The sequence below is a fragment of the Staurois parvus genome, unplaced genomic scaffold, assembly GCF_062004578.1.
Source record: "Staurois parvus isolate SC_StPar_1 unplaced genomic scaffold, SC_StPar_1.0 ptg000068l, whole genome shotgun sequence".
NCBI lineage: Eukaryota > Metazoa > Chordata > Amphibia > Anura > Ranidae > Staurois > Staurois parvus.
Genome location: NW_028317864.1, coordinates 4,968,800 through 4,990,066, shown reverse-complemented (window position 1 = coordinate 4,990,066; position 21,267 = coordinate 4,968,800). Strand labels below are relative to the sequence as shown.

The following is a 21,267-nucleotide window of genomic DNA, read 5'->3' as shown; positions in this document are numbered from 1 at the left end:
ATTATTGTGTTTTTTTCTTACACTGAAAATGCAGCAATTTGTGGATGTGTCCATACTAATGCTCAATGCCCCACATGAACAGCCCAAGCTATAAATCCGATGCAAATTATATGACCAATGCATTCCATATATGTGCCATACTAATTGGCATTTACATGGGCATACCTCCATGTGAGCATAGGAAGCTCTGGTTGCTGATTGGCCCGGGCTCTGCAAATGTGTTGAATTTATTGAGCCACTCGCGGGAGATGTAGAACTGCAGCAGACCTGATTCCTTCATCTCTGCCAAAGATATGACTTTCTGCCGCTCCCGCTCTGCCTCCTCGCTGCTCTTCCTGTAGGTAGAATAGATGTCAAGTGTAAGGGAAGGAGGTTTACATACAGCTGAAGGAACAACAAAAGTGTGTGATCTATGGACCCACATAATAACCCAAATTAGGGATATAAAATCTACCTCTGAAAATCTAAAGTAAACTTTAGTAAACAGAGGACTAATCAAAAAAAATGAATGGATTCCTATGGATGGGGAATACCTCCCTGCTATGTCTTTTTATTCGGTCAGCGGGACTCCTCTGTTGTCAGAATACACTGACTAGAGCTGCAGCTGATTGAATGAAAATATACCAACAGTCCCGTTTGAGAGGAGTCAATCATTACGAGTTGATCAATTGAAATTTGACTGGTCCCCGCTGAACTGGCTGAATTTTCATCCATCTATGGTATTGCTTGTCTGAGAGTCAAAAGATTCCCCACCAGTGAATCTCCTCCAAAGTGTTACTAAAGGCAACATTTAAAAAAAAATTTGGATAGAGTGGAGATGGATTAGAACCTCTGCCACTTTGTATTGCTGTCTGTGCCCCCATTAGGGAGATCCACACTTTCTATTTGTCCTGTTTACTGTTATCATTGAAAGTAAAAGAAAATCCCACATTTTGGGTTGACATCAGAACACTAATAGAGGGGAAATCTTCCAATGGGGACACCAGTTTTGGTAACACCCTGGGATTCCCTCACTTTGGAGGGATTTCCCCTCACTTCCTGTTTTGGCTACAGGACAAGAACTGAAGGGAAATCTCCGCAATTGGTCACAAATGGCAAAAGGAAAAAAAAAAACCATGACAGGTATAACCTTCCCTGACTCTATGCAAATTGGAAAAAGGACTCGGGCTCCAGTTGATGGCACATAAAGTGGAGTTTTGCCCCCCCCCCCCCATCTCCTAGAAAACAAAAATTAAAAGTCAGCAGCTATAAATACTGTAGCTGCTGACTTTTAATATTAGGGCACTTACCTGTCCATGCATCCTCACCACGAGCCAATTCTTCAATTGGCTGTCGGTTGTTGTTGCCGCCATCTTGACTAAGGGAAACCAGCAGTGAATCCTTGCAGCTTCACCGCCGGTCTCCTACTACGCATACTCGAAGCCTGCTGCGGTTTGGAAATGGGCTGCAGTCCTCTGGGACCTTGGAAATGTCCCACAGGGCTGCGGGGGAAACCAAACTTCCTGCTCAGTTCCCCACAGCGAACTGAGCCTCAAGTGGGAGCGGGTATCTATCAAAACCAGGTATCTGCTCCCCTTCCCCCCCCAAAATGTGCCAAAAAAGCGCATGGGGGGGGGGGGGGGGGCAGAAAAGCGGAGCTTCCACTTTTGGGGTGGAACTCCGCTTATTAATAATAATAATGCTAAAATAACTGTTATCTCCCTCTCACCTGTAGAAGAGGACGTAGGCCTCTGCATTCTGAACCACTGTCTCATGAACTTCTGTGACATACTGGTCATCAAACTCGTACCACTGACCATTAATCACATTCTGACAGTATGATATGTAGTGACCACCTGAAATATAACATGATATGACAGAGAGGTTAATTTTTACTATAAAGTATAAATCCTGAGAGATTCCCATACTCAGTGGCAAACTGATGTAATGATTTATTTATTGGAAACACTGTAACAAGTACTCCCCTACTGTAAAAAAAAATCTATTTTTTGTAGCTATTTACATAACTCAGTTTAAAGGCCAACTTCACCTATTGCAAAAAAATAAAAAATAAATGCAATCATATTTGCAGCAAACAAAATTTATATTTAGATTCGTTAGGCAAACGAGCCTGCAAAGCACTGGAAGTACGATCAGTGGATTGTGGGTGCAATGCCAAGCTTCTGCAGACTTTTCCTCCAACTCAGGATCTACCAAGGTATAGACTTTCAGTTACTGAGCTAAAGGAAGTGTCAATATACTGCAAGGCGCCACACTTGTGTTCCACTGAAATCTACAAGGCTGTGTTGGTGACAAGCATTCATTCGCAGACCTCTGTTTGCAAACATGTTATGGTACACCCTAAATATGCATGTAACATGGTCTAAAAGGTGAGCTTAACTTTAAACTAATATTACATTTTTTCATTTTCAATCATTTTTATTGGAAAAAAAAGAATTATATACAAACAGAGGAAATATCAGTGTGAGATATAATTGTCCTCAGTAAACTTTGTACACAATAGTAGGGCGGAGGCTGTCAGTAAACAGCCTAATGAAACAGTAATAACAGATGAAGATTTGAGAACGTTAAGTAATGCAGGTGGTTATGCATATATCTCAAGGCAATATCCGACTCCTGGAGGACATGGGTAGGAAGGCAAGGGGAGGGAAGGCAATATAACATTTTTTTGACTTGGCTTATGTACTTTTAGAGTCTCTTTTTAAGGTCTTAATATCAGCACTGTTGTGGGTAGTGTGGTCATGGAGAAAAGCCGCTGGGCTGAGCAAGTTCTAACTTTGTTAGCAGACACAATGGCACATCCACTACAGTCCACAGCTAAGTGTGCAATTGTACTACCCCAGTACTAACGCCACTCTGAATCTCATGGAGCTCTGTGTTTGCTGAGTGCTTTCCTTTTGACTCCCACATACAGTATAAGGGAGCAAATAAAAGTGACCTGGAGATCCAGAAAAATAAGTATCTGAAGTTATTTGCAAAATTTTTTGAGGTTATAAAATATTGATGCATTGGTACAAGACCCCTGTAGTGTTTCATGTGATCAACCCGAATCTGTCTGACAAGTGCTGGAGGTGCATGGGAGGAGAAGACACCTTGGCACACATTTTTTGGTTCTGTCCACAGATTGTGGGTTATTGGACTATGATTAAAATGGTCTTGGAGCAAGTACGCAATGTTAACCTTCCCCTAGACCCGCTACATTATCTTTTGGGGCTACCATTTAGGGGTATTTCTAAGCAAGCTAAGAGGTTGGGAATACATATTCTGACGGCTGCTAGACAGGTGATACCACGACTCTGGAAATCAGTCGATGCCCCCACACTAACTCATTTTTTAAGAGCGATCTCTGAAATCAGAGAATTGGAATATCTTACAGCCCTAGTGGGTTACTATTCAGGTAATTTTCGATCTATTTGGGAACCATGGGACAACTCTCCCTTTGGTAGAAATCCTTTCTCTCCCTCTCCCCCCCCCCCCCTTATATAGCTCAGATACCTCATTACTTACCAAACCTCTGACAATTACTGTAACCTAATAATGTGCAGGTTTATGTTGTTTTGTGTTTTTGTAATGTACAGTTTACCATGCATTCTAAATATGTTCATATTTCTTTTGTTTTTGCTCTCTTTTATATTGTTTGTGGATTTCTTTCACTGCAACGTTCACACCTAAAGTGTTGTTGTAACCTGGTTTTTGAAAAAAAATGGGCTGTGGCCTTCAATAAAAATTTACAATAATTGAAAACAAATTTGACTTTTACTGAAATTAGGACCTACATAGAATTTCACATCTCTGGATCTTCTGTTCATTTTGAGGTTTGATGTTTTGCTGAAGGTAACCTCTGCCTATGCAAATTTTAATCACATGACCATTTTAAATTGCTCAACCTTGAGACAGGATAATTTTAATGAATTTCTGTGTGTTGGTTCATCAGTAGAGCTTCATATACTTACTTCCTGCTGTGCCATGATGACAGATAACTGCCAATAGGTCGTATGTAGTGATATGGGACACGCATTCCTTAGCCAGGAATGGACGCAGGTTTAGCCCCTCTAATGGGAAGGAGACATGGCTGCTGATTTTCAAAGAATACATTACTTCATGGCGAAAGCGCTTCAAGTGTATACAGAGAATCTGAGGGAAGAAGACCATAAGAATTATATATAAATACACACACCTTGATACAAAGCTCAAGCACCCTGCCTGAAACGAAGATCTTACTAATATGATATACGGTGTATACAGTAAGGTGGGCTGTGACCCGAAACATTGGTGTAATAGAACCTATTTGCATATTTTCTCTTTTAGAAGGCCTGAGAACAGCTAAAACTTTCTTTTATAGGTAATATCACTTTGTGTGGAGCACCCAGGCGGATCTCTTTGATTTGAGTGCTACTACCATCTACAGTATGTACAAGGACACTATATAACATAGATACAGGCTTATAAAAACTGTGGATTTTAATTTAATAATACTAATAACATATTAATAAATTACATATGGCCACATTGGTGTGATCTGGATTTGCAGTATTCCTGCCAAACTTCCAGAATGCTCAGAAATAAAAACCTACACAATAATCACGCGCACAGGCCGATGTGGTCATGTAATACAATTTAACATCCAACCAAAACAATACTAAAATGGATAATAATAGGGTGGGATAGTTTGGAGCAGTCCATTCATGTGTTTATTATCCACAAATTAGACCTAAAACAACCCTCCTCTACTGATAACTGATGTGTATGTATAAGCACTTTTACTGCAGCCATATAATGATGTGCTCCAGGGTAAACTAATAGAATTAGGAAGTGGTGGAGGAATATCATATTTACATTTTTAAACATTTAACGTATGGATGATAGTGTACTTCTAAAAAGTAATTTTAATATATATGTAATAAAGAAAGAAATATAGATAACAGTGCGCAGGGCATTGAGATCTAGAACATGGTGTGAAGGGCAGCACTCACCTCTGGAAGTCGTAAAACTTTACAGTACTTGATACCATTCCGTAGCCTTCAGGAAACACAAAATACAACAGATATCCATAGTGTTTTTGTTAGGCATTGCAATTTGAACAAGCACACAAAGTGGAAGGTTCACTTACTTTTTACAGCGTTCACAACTATACATATTATCACCTAGGAGGAGACAAAGGAAAATTTAATAATTTTGCGCTGACATTTTTTCTTCTCTACAGAGTAGAGAGAATCCTCTATCTTGCCATTGGTTAATGTCAGATATATCTAATGCACACCCAGAGTAACTCTGCCTGGACTCCAGGTACCCTGCCAGCATGATTATGGGCTATTATGGGTTTATGTGCGCCTGAAGGAGATCAAAACAAACAGGAGAAGAATATACAAACTATGTCCTCAGTGGGGATTAAACTCAGGACTCTAGCACTAAAAATATGCCATAAATCTGAATATAATGTATTTTTAAAAGCAGCTTTTGCAAGGCTCTGGTCCTGACGTGGTATTGATGAGGCCAGAGAGCTCATAATATGAATATCAGCCTCTTGTAATAAACTGTACAGCAGCACTCACACTTGGAGAGGGAAGGGCAGCTTTATGAGCCATTCAGGTGTGCTATATGTACAGCGTACATGTTTAGCATGTGGGCAGTGCTTTGTTCCGGCTTTGCGGTGTTGGTGGTAGGAGGTGGTGTGTTGTGCCACTTAGCGCATCACACAGCTCCCTTTTTATTCAAATTAACTTTATTTAAAGTGCACAAAAGCGATACTTCATTCATGTCACTGTACTACATAACGCTGCTGTACGGTATGCTGAGATAAAACGCAGCATGCCTGCATTATATCGCAGCTCAGGGCTGCATTGCAGTGTGAATATGGCACAAAGAAAACAATTGTTTTTTGTGAGTCCTAGCTGTGACTAGCATTCTACCAGTGCAGTAAAATGCCAGTCACTGGACAAGTGTGAATTGGAGCTTAAAGCCCATATCATGCAGGGGACATTGGAAAACCCATATCATGCAGTGGACAATAGAAAACCCGCATCATGCAGGGGACAATGGAAAACCCATATCATGCAGGGGACAATGGAAAACCCATATCATGCAGGGGACAATGGAAAACCCATATCATGCAGGGGACAATGGAAAACCCATATCATGCAGGGGACAATGGAAAACCCGTATCATGCAGGGGACAATGGAAAACCCGTATCATGCAGGGGACAATGGAAAACCCGTATCATGCAGGGGACAATGGAAAACCCGTATCATGTGCAGGGGACAATGGAAAACCCGTATCATGTGCAGGGGACAATGGAAAACCCGTATCATGTGCAGGGGACAATGGAAAACCCATATCATGTGCAGGGGACAATGGAAAACCCATATCATGTGCAGGGGACAATGGAAAACCCATATCATGTGCAGGGGACAATGGAAAACCCATATCATGTGCAGGGGACAATGGAAAACCCATATCATGTGCAGGGGACAATGGAAAACCCGTATCATGCAGGGGACAATGGAAAACCCGTATCATGCAGGGGACAATGGAAAACCCGTATCATGCAGGGGACAATGGAACACCCGTATCATGCAGGGGACAATGGAAAACCCGTATCATGTGCAGGGGACAATGGAAAACCCGTATCATGTGCAGGGGACAATGGAAAACCTGTATCATGTGCAGGGGACAATGGAAAACCCGTATCATGTGCAGGGGACAATGGAAAACCCATATCATGTGCAGGGGAGAATGGAAAACCCATATCATGTGCAGGGGACAATGGAAAACCCATATCATGTGCAGGGGACAATGGAAAACCCATATAATGCAGGGGACAATGGAAAACTCGTATCATGCAGGGGACAATGGAAAACCCGTATCATGCAGGGGACAATGGAAAACTCGTATCATGCAGGGGACAATGGAAAACCCGTATCATGCAGGGGACAATGGAAAACCCATATCATGCAGCGGACAATGGAAGCAGTTGTATTTGGAGTACATACTTGATCAGATGCAGCTTTCATTTAGTTGCACCTTCCCAAGCATACCTTTCTACAGAGGCTAGAAAACAATAGACTGCCCAGGTATTATACAAAATCTTTACTAATAAAAAAACCTTTATCTAACCTTTTAATTCGTCGGCAGCAAAAAAAGCAGCTAGGCAATCCTCCAATGTGACTACTGGGCCCCAGAACCAGCTTGGAATGCAGGAAACCACAAACCTGTATAAAGAGACCCGGGCACCAAGTTATGTCATACATAGCTATCCACTCACTGTTCCTTTTAGGGCCGGTTCACACTATAGAAACGCAGTCCAGGTGCGTTCTTGCATGGGCGTTTTTGACACGTTCCAGTGTGTTTTTGATGCATTCCAGTTAATTTTTTTCCCTCTCTTTCTCTTCAATTTAAATAGGGACGTGTGTTTCAGAACTTTTTGGTGTGTTGTGGTGCGTTTTTTATGTGTTTTACCGCGTTCCAGTACAGTTCTGTGCAGGAAAAATGCAGCCTGTTCTACTTTTTTCTCTGCATCCAGAAAGCACTGGAGCTGCAAGCACTGATGTGACCTATAACATTGACAACCATATAACCTACTTTCTGTGCATTTTGGATGCAGAAAAAAGCACACTGAAACGCATGTAGTGTGAGCTGGCCCTTAATGTTTAAAAGTAGAATGTCAGCTTCAGTGACGCAATGGGCTTTTTTCCCTGCACTGAACCAGAATGAGATGCATTAAAAATGACCATGATGTATTCTAGGGCACAATAAATAATGGTCCAAAATAGTTAAGTTCAACCCCACTCCACAATATTTTTTAAAAAAAGGGACTGAATATAAAACAAATAAGCAATTAGTACCTTTGCTACTGCAATATACACCCAAATCATAAACGTCAAAATTCAGATCACAAAAATATATAAATATGCCTTGCAGCCCTATATACCACACAAATTAAATATATAATAAATACATATACAACACCGAATATTGTTAAATATGTCACCTCCAAAAAAGCATATCATTATTCATCCAAATGTTCCTATCATGATGATATATAGTGCACCATTATAAATTCTCATTGTGCAAAATTCATTTAAATTGAAAACAGTCACTAATTAATCCATTCAAGAGAGCCCATTCCCAAACAGTACTCAGTGTGCTTTATTTTAACACTTCAATTAAATATATGGTGATATATCCATGCTTTCTGACCCACTCCCCTCAGGGCATCACTCACCAAAGCCTTTTGCCTTTCTGATAAACAGATCGGCAATATGAGCTCACTACACTTCTCAATGGAGCTGCTTGCTCGTTCCCTCCAGCTGGTAATTCACTTAACATGTGGACATCACATTCTCCAGAAAGAAAAAAAGCAGCACAATTGTGTAATTCTATAAAAACATATGAGCTTTATTGTACCACACAGAAAAGTCCTACTCACAGAATCACCGAGAACTCCGTACATACACTTTGGTCAGCTAGTGGCTATAGCCGCCACTAAGCTGAATCTCTGGTCCCTGCTCTCTGTCTGACAGCCTGTACACGCCCACCAATTAGGCCATGCCCCAACACGTTTCGGTGATCTGCAATTTGGTATTTTATACCCTATGAGGGTCGTCAGGAACTGTGTTGCACATTAGATGCTCTGCCATTAAAAGATAAGGAGGTAAAAAATGTTAACAGGTTAGTTTTGAGGATTTAAAATTTCTGAAGCAATACAACTTAAACAAACTGGAGTTTTAAGCTACGAATTAGATGTGGCCTGGAAAAAAGACAGCTGGTACCTCATTTGTTGCTTTTGGGTAACACTTTCCTACTGTATAGGTGAAATCTAACGAATTACTTGGTAAAATCAATTATGTTCATTCAACTTACATGAGTGTAAGAATGACATAACCTCCCCATGATCTCTGGCAGCCAAAGAAAGCATAGATCTATAGAGAGCCTAACCCATCTTGTCAATGATTCTAAATGACTTTTCCCATACATACACAATGCCACCAGGAATCTACAACCCTGTGACTGTGTATCTTTTTTTTTTTTTTAATAACTGTGGCATAACTAGAATCAGGTTCTCCTGGAGAATGTACAATTCCAGAATGACTCCTTGGAAATCCATACCCTGCGCAGCTTCAAGATTAGGTGTTCCCAGAACACTAGGTTTCTTACAGCCAGGGAAGCAGGATGATTGCACAAGGCCAAGATAACTTACAGTTTCTGGGCATCTTGGATGTGTAGTTCAGTGGATCATTCTTAATTCAGGTCAGACAGCACACTATGTGTTAATAAAGCAGTGATCTGTGATAAGCTTTTGGTGAAGATACCTGCGGATGTAGTCCATGAGGAAGGCCAGCCACCCCTGAGAGTTGTAGCTATCTCCACAGGGGCCAACTTTAGAGACAGCACTTTGATGAATGGTGGAATGAAGCTTTGCCAGATCCTCCTTTCCTGGGATAGGTAAAGACAGGTCCTGAAAGGTTTCGATGGTGGTGGACACCTGACCAAAATATACAAACGGTTTAAAATAATTCAGTGTGTATGTTATATTAATTGCTTCTGTTAGTTCCAAATAACTGTAGGACAAAGCAACAGATTCTCTTTAATGCTGCTTTCCCCAGCAGCACTTCCACTCTGTACAGCCACCAAAAGTGAGTATAGGAACCGCTGTATAAGTTCTGTGTCACTCTAGGCCTACACAGGGCTGAGACGGGCTTCCCATTCCCATGGACCAATTACCAAGCATCAACAATGGTATATAGGAGAAATGGGTGAGAGTCACATGCTGCTTGTTATTTGGACATATCTTATCACTTCTGGTAATTAAGCAGAACAGTGCTGCTTAAGGCAAAGGAGAGGTGATAATGTGTTGACAGGTAGGGGTGGAATTAATGCAAATCTGTTGCTTTGCCTTGCATGGACAGGCTTGCATTAAAGTGTTACTAAACACCAGACCGTGCATTCATTATATCCAGTCTCCCACATTACACAGAGCATGGAATTGCAATTATTTTAGTAAATATAAACTGCTAAATACCTTTTCTCATCAGCAGTTAGAGCAGTCTTGTGACTTCTATCAGTGTACCAGCAGAGCACTGGTTAAAACTTGTAGGAGGCGTTTTCATTCTGCTCTAGGAAAATGCAGGACCCCTGACGTATGTCTCTGGACAGTGCTAATTGGCCCTCTGCTGATCACATGCACTCTCCCAAGAAGAAAAAAAAAACCTGTCTAGGATACACACCAAACTGAGCATGTGCAGAGTGACTCCACACGATATGTCTTGTCAGGAGAAAAGAGAGGGGCACTGGAAAAAGGGAAGGATCAGAGAAATCAGGATCAAACAGCGTTTTTTCACAACGCAGAGGATTAACCTCTTAGGTTCCACAGTGAGTATAACAAGCATGCTTTACTGCATATACAGATTGATTTTACTGTTGTGGGTTTAGTAACACTTTAAGCAACACTTGTCAACCATACGTAGTGAAGACCAACATGTTCTAGATCAGGGTGTCCAACCCCTTGACTCTCCTGAGCTGCATTGGAAGAAGAGGAATTGTCTCGGGCCACCCATAGAATACACTAACAATAGATGATGAGCAAAAAAAATTGGGAAGATCACTATAAAAGTAAAAGAGAGCAACATAAAACTAGTGCGATATTTGACACTGTTGCAAATACTCAGATAGGTGGAGTGTTGTATATAGATGATATGCTGAAATTACACTGTGGGAGGCATCATCCACATGTGAACACAAAGACCAATGGCACTTTAATTATGCCTCCAGTGATAATAATGACAGCTGATTAAACTTACCTATGATATTTTATTAATATTAAAAAATAAAAAAGTCCATAAGGACTGATACATTTTTTGTATCAATAAAAGTAATTTTTTTCAGCTGTTGTTTTCAGAGATGCGGCACATAGAAGGTTTTTTACCTTCATGCATGGAATGCATAAAGGTAAGAACCCTTGAGCCTTTAGAAACACTAAATCTTAGGGGGATTGCAGCCCACCTCAGCACCCCCATATGGCACCCTCTTGGCTAGTGGAAGTTCCTTCATGTGCTGCCCGTATTGTAGCAAAAACAGCATCCCCAGCATCCCTCCTGACATGCCTGGGCCCCGCTTGTCTGTGCCAGCCACAGCCATGCATGCTATGCCAAACACGGCATCCCTCTAGGTGTTCGATTTAGAATTCTGTGTTGGGCCACCCCTGTTCTAGAAGGATAAAGGGAAACTTATAAAATCTCTTAGATTAGCTACATTATGAAGTTGTGAGACTTGCCATGCATTATGTGTCAGATATGCAGCTAACACTGGCTGAATGCTGGAAGAGCACTCTTTACACCAAGTGGGTTCAGCTTCACCTTTGGTTCAGTAAGCAAGAGCAGGTCACATACCCTGTCACAGGTGAGACACTGGACCAAGCTAAGAATGGACCCATCAAAGATATCAGAGATGACACTGCGGTATTTGATCTCAGACTTGCGCTTTCCTCCACTCAAAACCTGCGCTGTAAAAGCAAATTACGAAAGTTAAACCATTTCAACTATTAAAGGGTATTTTACAGCCTTTTCAATGTATAATGTTCAATGTGTTGTTTCTATGTATAGTTTTCAATTACATATGTACATGGTGGTAGTCATGTTTGTTCCAGACAAGCTCTTCTTTCTTCATTTCAATGTTCCACTTATTCCAATTGTGCACTACTGCTCCTTCTTACAATGCAGGTCTATGACTTGGCCAACCAACTGGACCAACCAACATTGCACTCTCCATGTGGCTCATATCTCTAGTTTTAAAGAAGACTTTGCATGAAAATTGTCTGCTTATTTCCTACCCCCAACCCCTAAGATCAAAGTCACTGATTAAAAAAAAAAAGACGAAATAAGGGGAGTATATGCTCTTGTACCATGTTAGAAGGCATTCTTTGCTAGATTTCCAATGCTCGGTAGCTTTTCCAAAAGACAGCAGTGAGGCATGGCATGGGCACCTTCAGAAAATGGCTGGAAGCTGGGGTCCAAGGTATTTTTTATTTATTCCTTCTAGCAGTTTATTTTTGTTTTAGATTTTTATCAGGCAGAATGAAATAGGAAAGTGTTACATTTTTATGCAAGTCCACTTTATGAATGGTTTATTCATCCCAATTTGTGGACATCGTTAGGCATGCTTACCTTTCTTTAAGACATAAGAGTGTGCTGAACGCAAGGGGCTGGAACGGGGTGGACTGCTGGAGATTTTGGGGTGTGTTTCAGCAGGGTGAGGGCTGCAGGGGCGAGAGGAGCAATTCATGTAGGCCTCATTGTCAGGCTCTAGATGGATTGGAAAAGAAATAGAGAAGTTAAAAATATCTGTACCTTCTTTTATTCGGCAGTCATTGTCATTTTATTTACTTCTAATATTACGAAACGATATATTTGATTACAATGTGGAATGGCCACTGAGGCTGTCCATCGCAGTGAAAGTTTTGGAGTCTGCTACAGGTATAAAGTGTGCGCACTGAGAAGTTTTGTTTTTAAAACAACAGAGCCACTTTAATAAGTGCCTAATAATTTGTGAACAATGAATAAGCTCTGTTTCAGGCAGGTCTTACCAGGTATCATTGCCGTGTCCACATCAGCATCCTCATCCGCTTGCTCAGAACTGGTTCTGCGGTGGCAGTATGAAAGACTTCTTTCCTTCAGCTTTTCTTTTTCTGATATTGACCGTCCTGCTTCTTCCCGTATCAACAGCTCCATCTCAGCCAGAGAGCCTTCACCCCCATCCCTGTCACCTGATTCCACTCCAGAGTCACATGTCATGGAGTCATCATCTGTGATACCACGTTCCGGCTCCCGCTCCACTTCCCTCTCCTCTTCATCTTGCTCTTGGCTTTCAGTGGGCAATGGTTCCTTTAGCTCTTCATGTAACTGGTCCATCAGACATCGGAGAAACTCTTGCGTGTCCTAGAAAAGTCCAGAATAGCAAGCAGATGAAAGTATGTGTTCCACCTTGGTCTCTATAAAGACATCTACGTATCTGAAGCAAAATTTGGGTACTTACCTGCTGGGCGTATCCACGGAACAAGGGGTTAATCAGCTTTATCCCATGGTACAGACTTGAAGGCACCACGTAACTAGGACTGAGTGTGTACAGTTAGTTAGCAAAATAAAAATGCAATAAAATGTATAATAAACAGTGTTCACCAAAAGCAGTATTCCATTTCTTTTTGCCAACGGCGTGGATTTCAAGTGACCCTTGTCAGCCCCATATACACTTACACCTTTGCTTCTCTACTGCCTAGACTAGAGCCAGAGCTTTAATGGTCTTCCAGCAAACAACACTCCTTGCTGGCCACATATGTTAAATCCCGTACATACAGGCCAAATATCGGCCAAAATCAGCTGTTACAGCCAATACTGTCCAACATGTGGCCAGTGTGTACAGGTTCTTGTTTGAAAGAAGCAAATCTCATGACCAGCTTCTGTTGAACAAGAATGCTAGTAAACCAGCAGCTGATTGGCATCCAATCAGCGCTTGCAGCCAATGGCTGCGAGTGCTGACCAGTGTGTTCTGGCATTCTGGCGGGGGGTCAGAATAGCACAGCAGGGAGATCGCTCTATTAACATTGAATAGTTAGTACAGAGACCTCCTCGCAAGCTGCTCACGGTGTACACCAGGCTCTCGAGTCTAGTGTTGGCCTCACTTGACCTCAGTGAAGAATCCACTTGACACCTTAGACAGGCTGCAGCAGTGAGTGGAGAATATAGCTGGACGAGCTTCGTAATGCTGACTTGACTTGACTTGACACTAGGTAAACACAGTGATATTTTCCTGAGGTCCTATTTTTCTCCATTTAAAGCAAAATGAATTGTTAGTTGGATTTCATGCTGTATTCTTCCAATGTGTCTGTAGGTGAGAACCAGGTATATTACAATGCTATAATATACTCCACTATAAATCATTAGGTTTTAATATTCTCAAAAATTACATTGAGGGAAATAATGGCTTTTATGAACCAGCTATTAGAGAAGAACTCATCTCAAATGTTATGTGTGGAAGGGGGTCAAACAAAGCACGACTTTATATTGTATATACTTAAATCTGGCCATAAACAGGCAGTGAGGTATCTGCGCCCCCTCCTTGAAATAGCTCTAGAATCCACCCCTGAGTCATTCACCATTTTCTATAGATGAGAGAATGATTATGACACACTACCAGGGAAGGTTTTCAACACGTGAAAAATCAATTAAAACTGCGGTATGCGATATGGCCTGGAAGGCACAGTGTTCCATATGTGGTGGACCTGCCCAAAAGTGAAGAGCTTCTGGATCCGCATATACAATTTTATTTACCTCCATTCCCCGGTGATCCTCAATAAATCTCCACAACAGGCACTATTGGGATGCCCAGGGGAGGGGACATCGAGATACACGAGGAGACTAATAGAAATTCTGGCTGCTACAAAGATAAATGCTGTTGCCAGGTTATGGGAATCCCCCACAATTTCATTCGATGTACTGAAGGCCAAGTTGTCATGGATTATTATTAACGAATGCCTTTTGGCAATTCTGCATGATAAACTTGCCGCCTTTGAAAAAATCTGGAATCCCTGGAATAAATACGTTTACGGATGCCTCATGAATTGAGTCAGACAGTCCATATTTCGACTGGTAGGGTGCACTTTTCTTTTTATACTTTTTTACTTTACGGTTTCTTTCCCTTTTTCCCTTTCATTCATAGTCCTGGGGCTGATAATTGCCATATTATGTGGAGTATGTAACAGACATAGGCTAGCTCCCTGAGGGTGTAAAGACTACCTAATGTGGTTACATTAGATGTTTGCTTTGTTCTACCCTTCACCTACTAATTAAACAGAGTGTGGGAAGGACTATTTTTGCCAAACTGCTCAAAACCCTCCCGATATTTGTGACCAATGGAGGGGTGCTGTAGATTTATGTTTGTGTTAGTACAACCTCATTGTTTAACATTTATGTCTCCCGTATTGTGTTTTATAGGAAAACTTTACCTATGTGAAATTATTTTATTTCTATGTTTTGCACTTTTATTTTTATTTAGTTATGGGGAGCATGTTGTTGACTTGTATTGGATCAAAAGGTTAGAGGGCGGGTTCATAACCATATATCTTGTATACTATTGGTACCACAACTTATGCAGATTAGCCATGGTTCACACCGGTGCAACTTCAGGTGCGACTGGCAATTTACAAATTGCACCTGAAGTCACATCTAATGCATTTCCATGGTCTTAATCAGTGCAATTTCAAAAATAGTCCCTGCACTACTTTTTTCTGATTTCATTTTGACTTGTATTGACTTCTGTTAAATGAAGCTTTGTTCTACCCTTCACCTACTAATTAAACAGAGTGTGGGAAGGACTATTTTTGCCAAACTGCTCAAAACCCTCCCGATATTTGTGACCAATGGAGGGGTGCTGTAGATTTATGTTTGTGTTAGTACAACCTCATTGTTTAACATTTATGTCTCCCGTATTGTGTTTTATAGGAAAACTTTACCTATGTGAAATTATTTTATTTCTATGTTTTGCACTTTTATTTTTATTTAGTTATGGGGAGCATGTTGTTGACTTGTATTGGATCAAAAGGTTAGAGGGCGGGTTCATAACCATATATCTTGTATACTATTGGTACCACAACTTATGCAGATTAGCCATGGTTCACACCGGTGCAACTTCAGGTGCGACTGGCAATTTACAAATTGCACCTGAAGTCACATCTAATGCATTTCCATGGTCTTAATCAGTGCAATTTCAAAAATAGTCCCTGCACTACTTTTTTCTGATTTCATTTTGACTTGTATTGACTTCTGTTAAATGAAGCCAAAAGCTACAATGAAATCGGAGGTACAAATCGCACTGATCTGCAGCTTTGAATTTGCGCTACTTCAAGTGAAGTAGTTCAATTTCAAAGTCAGATTCAGTGTGAACCAGGGCGAGGGAGGAGATGGAAAGCAAAATATTGGGGACTTTAAATGTACCAATTAGAGAAGAATAGAAAAATAATTTATTACAAAAGTTAAAGGGAACAAGTCCACACAAGTATAAAGTGACCATAAATCTGTGGTTTTTTTTTAAAATAACTATCATGAACCACGTCAACCACATCATTGAATGTTGTTGGTGTTCTAGATCAACACATTTTGCAATCTGCTCGCTTCTTCAGGACTCGCGCCAACATTTTATGTATGTGTAAATGATAGTTGGCTGTATCTCAGGGGTATCAATATGTACCACTCAAGCCCTTCAACAGCACAATATCAGAAAATCTTATAGATGTACCCTTCCATATGGCCCCTTGGATAGGGAAAAACAGAGGAGAAACTATACCCAGTAAATCAAGAAAAACAACCACAATGTGGTCAAATAGTGCTGTTCCCTTCCCAACAGACTGTAAATCCACAAATATACAGTATATTTCTATGTCCTGAAATGTGTCAATTGATTTACATTCAAAACTCCAAGAGAATCACCGTCATAAGAAGGTAAAAATCCTTATTCACTGGTGTTGAAAGATGGCACCCCTGCCCTCCTTGATTCATGATAGTTGTTTAAAGAACACACTGATTGATGTTCACTTTACCCTTGTGTGGACTTGTTCCTTTTAACTTTTATAGTACATAATTTTATTTTTTAGCTGAGTGTTTTCTCTATTTGCTACATTTTAAAGAGAAGTATGGACAAAGCTTTTTTGGCCATACCTCACTTCTGGGTACTTATTTCTGCACTCCTGTGACTCAGATTCAGTCAACAGTGGGCTAAAGCTTGCTGTCAGATGACATCACAGGGCCTATCCAGACCCTGAAAGGATCCTGACTTAAATGTCAGGAGCCACTCACATGCCTGACCAGCAGCTTGCTCGGTCTCTCAGTGCTTTGCTGAGAACCTGGGCAAGTCACTACCGCCCTCTGTAAAACCCAGCACTCCAGAGAGTGCGGGAGGGGCAGAGCAGAGGTTGATGACTGACAGTCACTGCTCTCTGCTCAGTGAAGACCAAGAATTCAGCAGCCATGTGATCACTTAGCTCTTGGTCTTAGAGCCAGCGGGGGACAGCTGCAGCTATATACAGTACACTCACTGGCCACTATATTAAATACACATGTTCAATTGCTTGATAACATAAATTGCAAATCAGCCAATCACATGTCAGCAACTCAATGCATTTAAGCATGTAGACGTGGTGAAGATGACTTACTGAAGTTCAAATTGAGCATCAGAATTGGGGAGAAAGGGGATTTAAGTGACTTTGACCGTGGCATGGTTGTTGGTGCCAGACAGGCTGGTCTGAGTCTTTCAAAAGCTGCTGATCTACTGGGAATTTCACACACAACCATCTGAGTTTATAGAGAATGTCCGGAAAAAAAGAAAATATCCAGTGAGCGGCAGTTGAGTGGACGGAAATGCCTTGTTGATGTCAGAGGTTAGAGGAGAATGGGCAGACTGGATGCTGCGACATTCAGGTGACAGAGTCAGAATTTGGCGTAAACAACATGAAAGCATGGATCCATCCTGCCTTGTATCAATGGTTCAGGCTGGTGGTGTAATGGTGTGGGAGATATTTTCTTGGCACTAGCAAGGGGCACCTGATAAAGTGGCCAGTGAGTGTAGATGAGTATATATATATATATATATATATATATATATACACAGTGGGGCAAAAAAGTATTTAGTCAGCCACCAATTGTGCAAGTTCTCCCACTTAAAAAGATGAGAGAGGCCTGTAATTGGCATCATAGGTAGACCTCAACTATGAGAGATAAAATGCAAAAAAAATCCAGACAATCACATTGGCTGATTTGGAAAGAATTTATTTGCAAATTATGGTGGAAAATAAGTATTTGGTCACCTACAAACAAGCAAGATTTCTGGCTCCCACAGACCTGTACCTTCTTCTTTAAGAGGCTCCTCTGTCCTGCACTCATTACCTGTATCAATGGCACCTGTTTGAACTTGTTATCAGTATAAAAGACACCTGTCCACAACCTTAGTCACACTCCAAACACCACTATGGTGAAGACCAAAGAGCTGTCGAAGGACACCAGAAACAAAATTGTAGACCTGCACCAGGCTGGGAAGACTGAATCTGCAATAGGCAAGCAGCTTGGTGTGAACAAATCAACTGTGGGAGCAATAATTAGAAAATGGAAGACATACAAGACCACTGATAATCTCCCTCGATCTGGGGCTCCACGCAAGATCTCACCCCGGACAGGTCTATGAGAGCCAGAAATCTTGCTTGTTTGTAGGTGACCAAATACTTATTTTCCACCATAATTTGCAAATAAACTCTTTCCAAATCAGCCAATGTGATTGTCTGGATTTTTTTTCTCACTTTGTCTCTCATAGTTGAGGTCTACCTATGATGTCAATTACAGGCCTCTCTCATCTTTTTAAGTGGGAGAACTTGCACAATTGGTGGCTGACTAAATACTTTTTTGCCCCACTGTATATATATATATATATATATATATATATATATATATTCGTTAATCTTTACCAAAAAGCTTTTTGAATACAACTATTGCTGGACATCTCTCTACCTGTATTTGGTACTCAATCAGTGTTAGTACTAGAAACTGATTTCCAAAAACTCTTAAAGACACATCAATCAATCACATCTGCAATCAACAAGTCGGTGTGGCCTACAGGAGTAAAGAATCGTCCTTACCGCTTCTTGTGCCAAAGTTCAGAAATGAGCTTCTGGTAACTCTTACAAAGTGCTGGCTTCTTGTCCGTCCGCACCAACCCCCCACATTCTAGAAAGAACTGAGTCAATGGAGGGCTGCAAAGACAAAGAATAGTTATATTTAATGCTTTGCACACACACCCCCCTACTACCACAAATAAATAGTGCAGAAAAGGTACAGGCTGGGTATGAAACTCTCCCAAACAAAACAACCAGACTTTATCAGCTCAGCACAAGGAACATAACATGTATTTTAAAAATTCAATAATTTTATTATAAACAATTAAAAGCACATATGCAAAATGATAATTTATATATATTTATAAATAAAAAGTGCTTAACAGTATAAAGTATTTAGAAAATTACTTTGTGCTTATATTTTAAAATATGTTTGTTTGTTTTTTTCTTTTAAATCATACTTACCTAGGTGGATGCAGCATCGATTTTGGCTCTAAGGGTGAGAACTGAGCGATCAAACACTGCTGATCGCTCAGTTCTCCCAACCACTCTGAGCACACAGTGGCAACTGTCAGTCACTGCGGTCTGCTCTGCACCCCTACCCCCCCCCCCTTCCCCAAGCACTGGGTTGTGGAGGGAGAGGGAGCAGTTGGCTCAGGCTCCTAGCGGCTTGCTGAGAGCCTGAGTCAGGTGCCTGTCCAGGCTCCTGGGTGGATCCTGAACATATGGTTGGGATCTATGATGTCAGCCGACGACCTGCTGTTGGCTGAAAACGGGTCACAGAAGTGCAGAACGAGCTTTGGCTGTACTTTTCCTTTAAAGCCTTATAATATTAATACACTCAAATGGATTTTGATGTTAATACATTTGGTTGACCTGTCACAACTATGCAGTGTGAATGCCTGCTGGAACAATGCACTTAAGTGACCTCCATCTAGGTATTAGATGGCTGAAGGTGAATTCTGTGGATCTGATGGTTCAGATGCTGCCATGCATCTTCAAGTCACTCAGCAATTTTAAAATCTTGAAATGCAGGTCAGATCAGAAATAAGCTGGAAATTGTTCATACCAGTATGGCCATAGGTATAGAATGAACCTTTCATGAAGCAAACTGGTGACTTACCAATTGGAGAGAGCTTGTAGAGCCGCATTCATATAACATGAGTTGCCTATATTCTTCATCCCGGTAAGGCCTGAAATGAAGCAGCAATGGTTGAGATAGGAAGACACATAAGCTACCTGTTTTCCAGTTTATTTGCAACAGGATTCATTGTGAGCTCCACTCAGAACCAAGGGTGGCATTTTAGATTAAGTCTTAAGAGGTAAATCATCTCTCCAAATTTAGTATTTTATACAGAGCCTCTGTCCTAAGGCGCAGCTTTTAAAACAGTTAGAAGGTATAAGGCACTGGCATTTAGATCTGCCAGAACATACCTGCAGCAGTTTTTAGTTCAACTGCTGACCCATCCTGATCAGGTAAATACTGTAGCTAGTACCTCCTGGTAGTGATGGAGCGTAACAACTCCTTCCCACACATTCCTATTGGCCAATGAAAATTACCATCATAGTGATGGGCCAATAGGAATATGAAAGGAGACCAGAGATAGGGGGAGAAGGACACTCGACCAATTCAAATATTATTTTGAGTCAAAAAAACTTTTTTGTTGCTATAAATAAAACAAATGTGTTTTTGCATTTTGTATATTTGTTTTGCATTTATTTTTTATTATGGTCAGAAAAAAAAATACAAAAATATAGAAAACTAGGTTTTGTTTTGTTCACGCAAATATGAAATACTGCTTATGAATATTCTGTATTCTCATGTCAGTTTTCTGTATCTGATCTCATCAGCCGGAGGATGGAGGCATAGTCTCGCTTTCATATGTACTGCAAGCTATCCTTATCTGCTTTGTTGAAAAAAGCTTGTTTTTAACATAGCTCAATAGCTTAAAGGGGTAATAAACTCAAAAGCAAACACTGGTTATATTGTGGCTTACCAATTGTTAGATGTGATGGTTGCATTAGTTTTCTTTTTTGGTCTTTCTTTACTTTATTTTTACCTGGTGATCCAGCCAGTAAGTCTTTTTTTCAATAGAACAAGCTGTCCTGCAGAAATAGCAGTTGATGGTTGAGATATTTATTTATTTCAGGTACTTATATAGTGCTGTCAATTTACGCAGCGCTTTACATATATATTGTACATTCACATCAGTCCCTAACCCTCAAGGGGCGTACAATCTAAAGTCCCTAACTCACATTCATATACAAGGGCCAATTTAGACAGGATCCAATTAACCTACCAGCATGTCTTTGGAGTGTGGGAGGAAACGGGAGTACCCGGAGGAAACCCACGCAGGCACAGGGAGAACATGCAATCTCCAGGCAGGTGGTGCCATGGCTGGGATTCGAACCAACGACCCTAGTACTGCCAGGCGGAAGTGCTAACCATTAAGCCACTGTGCTGCCCATAAAACATTTAAAACTGACAGGGGTGCTTACAATGATCATCTTTTATTAATTTATGTAAAACCTTTATCCAAAAAGGAAAAAACTGTTGCTGTAACTGCTGTTAGCTGGAGTTTGGCTTCAATTTGTTACTGTATCTAATTCTGCTAGTACATCC

The 21,267-nt window shown here is 40.9% G+C and overlaps 1 protein-coding gene across 1 annotated transcript in view; it reads right to left on the bottom strand.

Annotated features, from left to right (window-relative positions):
* The window catches only part of USP20 (ubiquitin specific peptidase 20), a 68,324-nt gene that overhangs the window by 14,950 nt on the left and 32,107 nt on the right, over nucleotides 1-21,267 (bottom strand). Inside the window, exons 7-19 of the mRNA XM_089669043.1 lie at nucleotides 19,768-19,837; nucleotides 18,669-18,782; nucleotides 13,028-13,106; nucleotides 12,579-12,930; nucleotides 12,160-12,297; nucleotides 11,386-11,498; nucleotides 9,310-9,482; nucleotides 7,115-7,209; nucleotides 5,111-5,144; nucleotides 4,974-5,019; nucleotides 3,954-4,134; nucleotides 1,715-1,835; nucleotides 166-341 (exon numbers count right to left, since the gene is read on the bottom strand). Of these exons, the coding sequence (XP_089525169.1) occupies nucleotides 166-341; nucleotides 1,715-1,835; nucleotides 3,954-4,134; nucleotides 4,974-5,019; nucleotides 5,111-5,144; nucleotides 7,115-7,209; nucleotides 9,310-9,482; nucleotides 11,386-11,498; nucleotides 12,160-12,297; nucleotides 12,579-12,930; nucleotides 13,028-13,106; nucleotides 18,669-18,782; nucleotides 19,768-19,837 (1,692 nt within the window). The remainder of the gene's footprint in view (nucleotides 1-165; nucleotides 342-1,714; nucleotides 1,836-3,953; nucleotides 4,135-4,973; nucleotides 5,020-5,110; nucleotides 5,145-7,114; nucleotides 7,210-9,309; nucleotides 9,483-11,385; nucleotides 11,499-12,159; nucleotides 12,298-12,578; nucleotides 12,931-13,027; nucleotides 13,107-18,668; nucleotides 18,783-19,767; nucleotides 19,838-21,267) is intronic.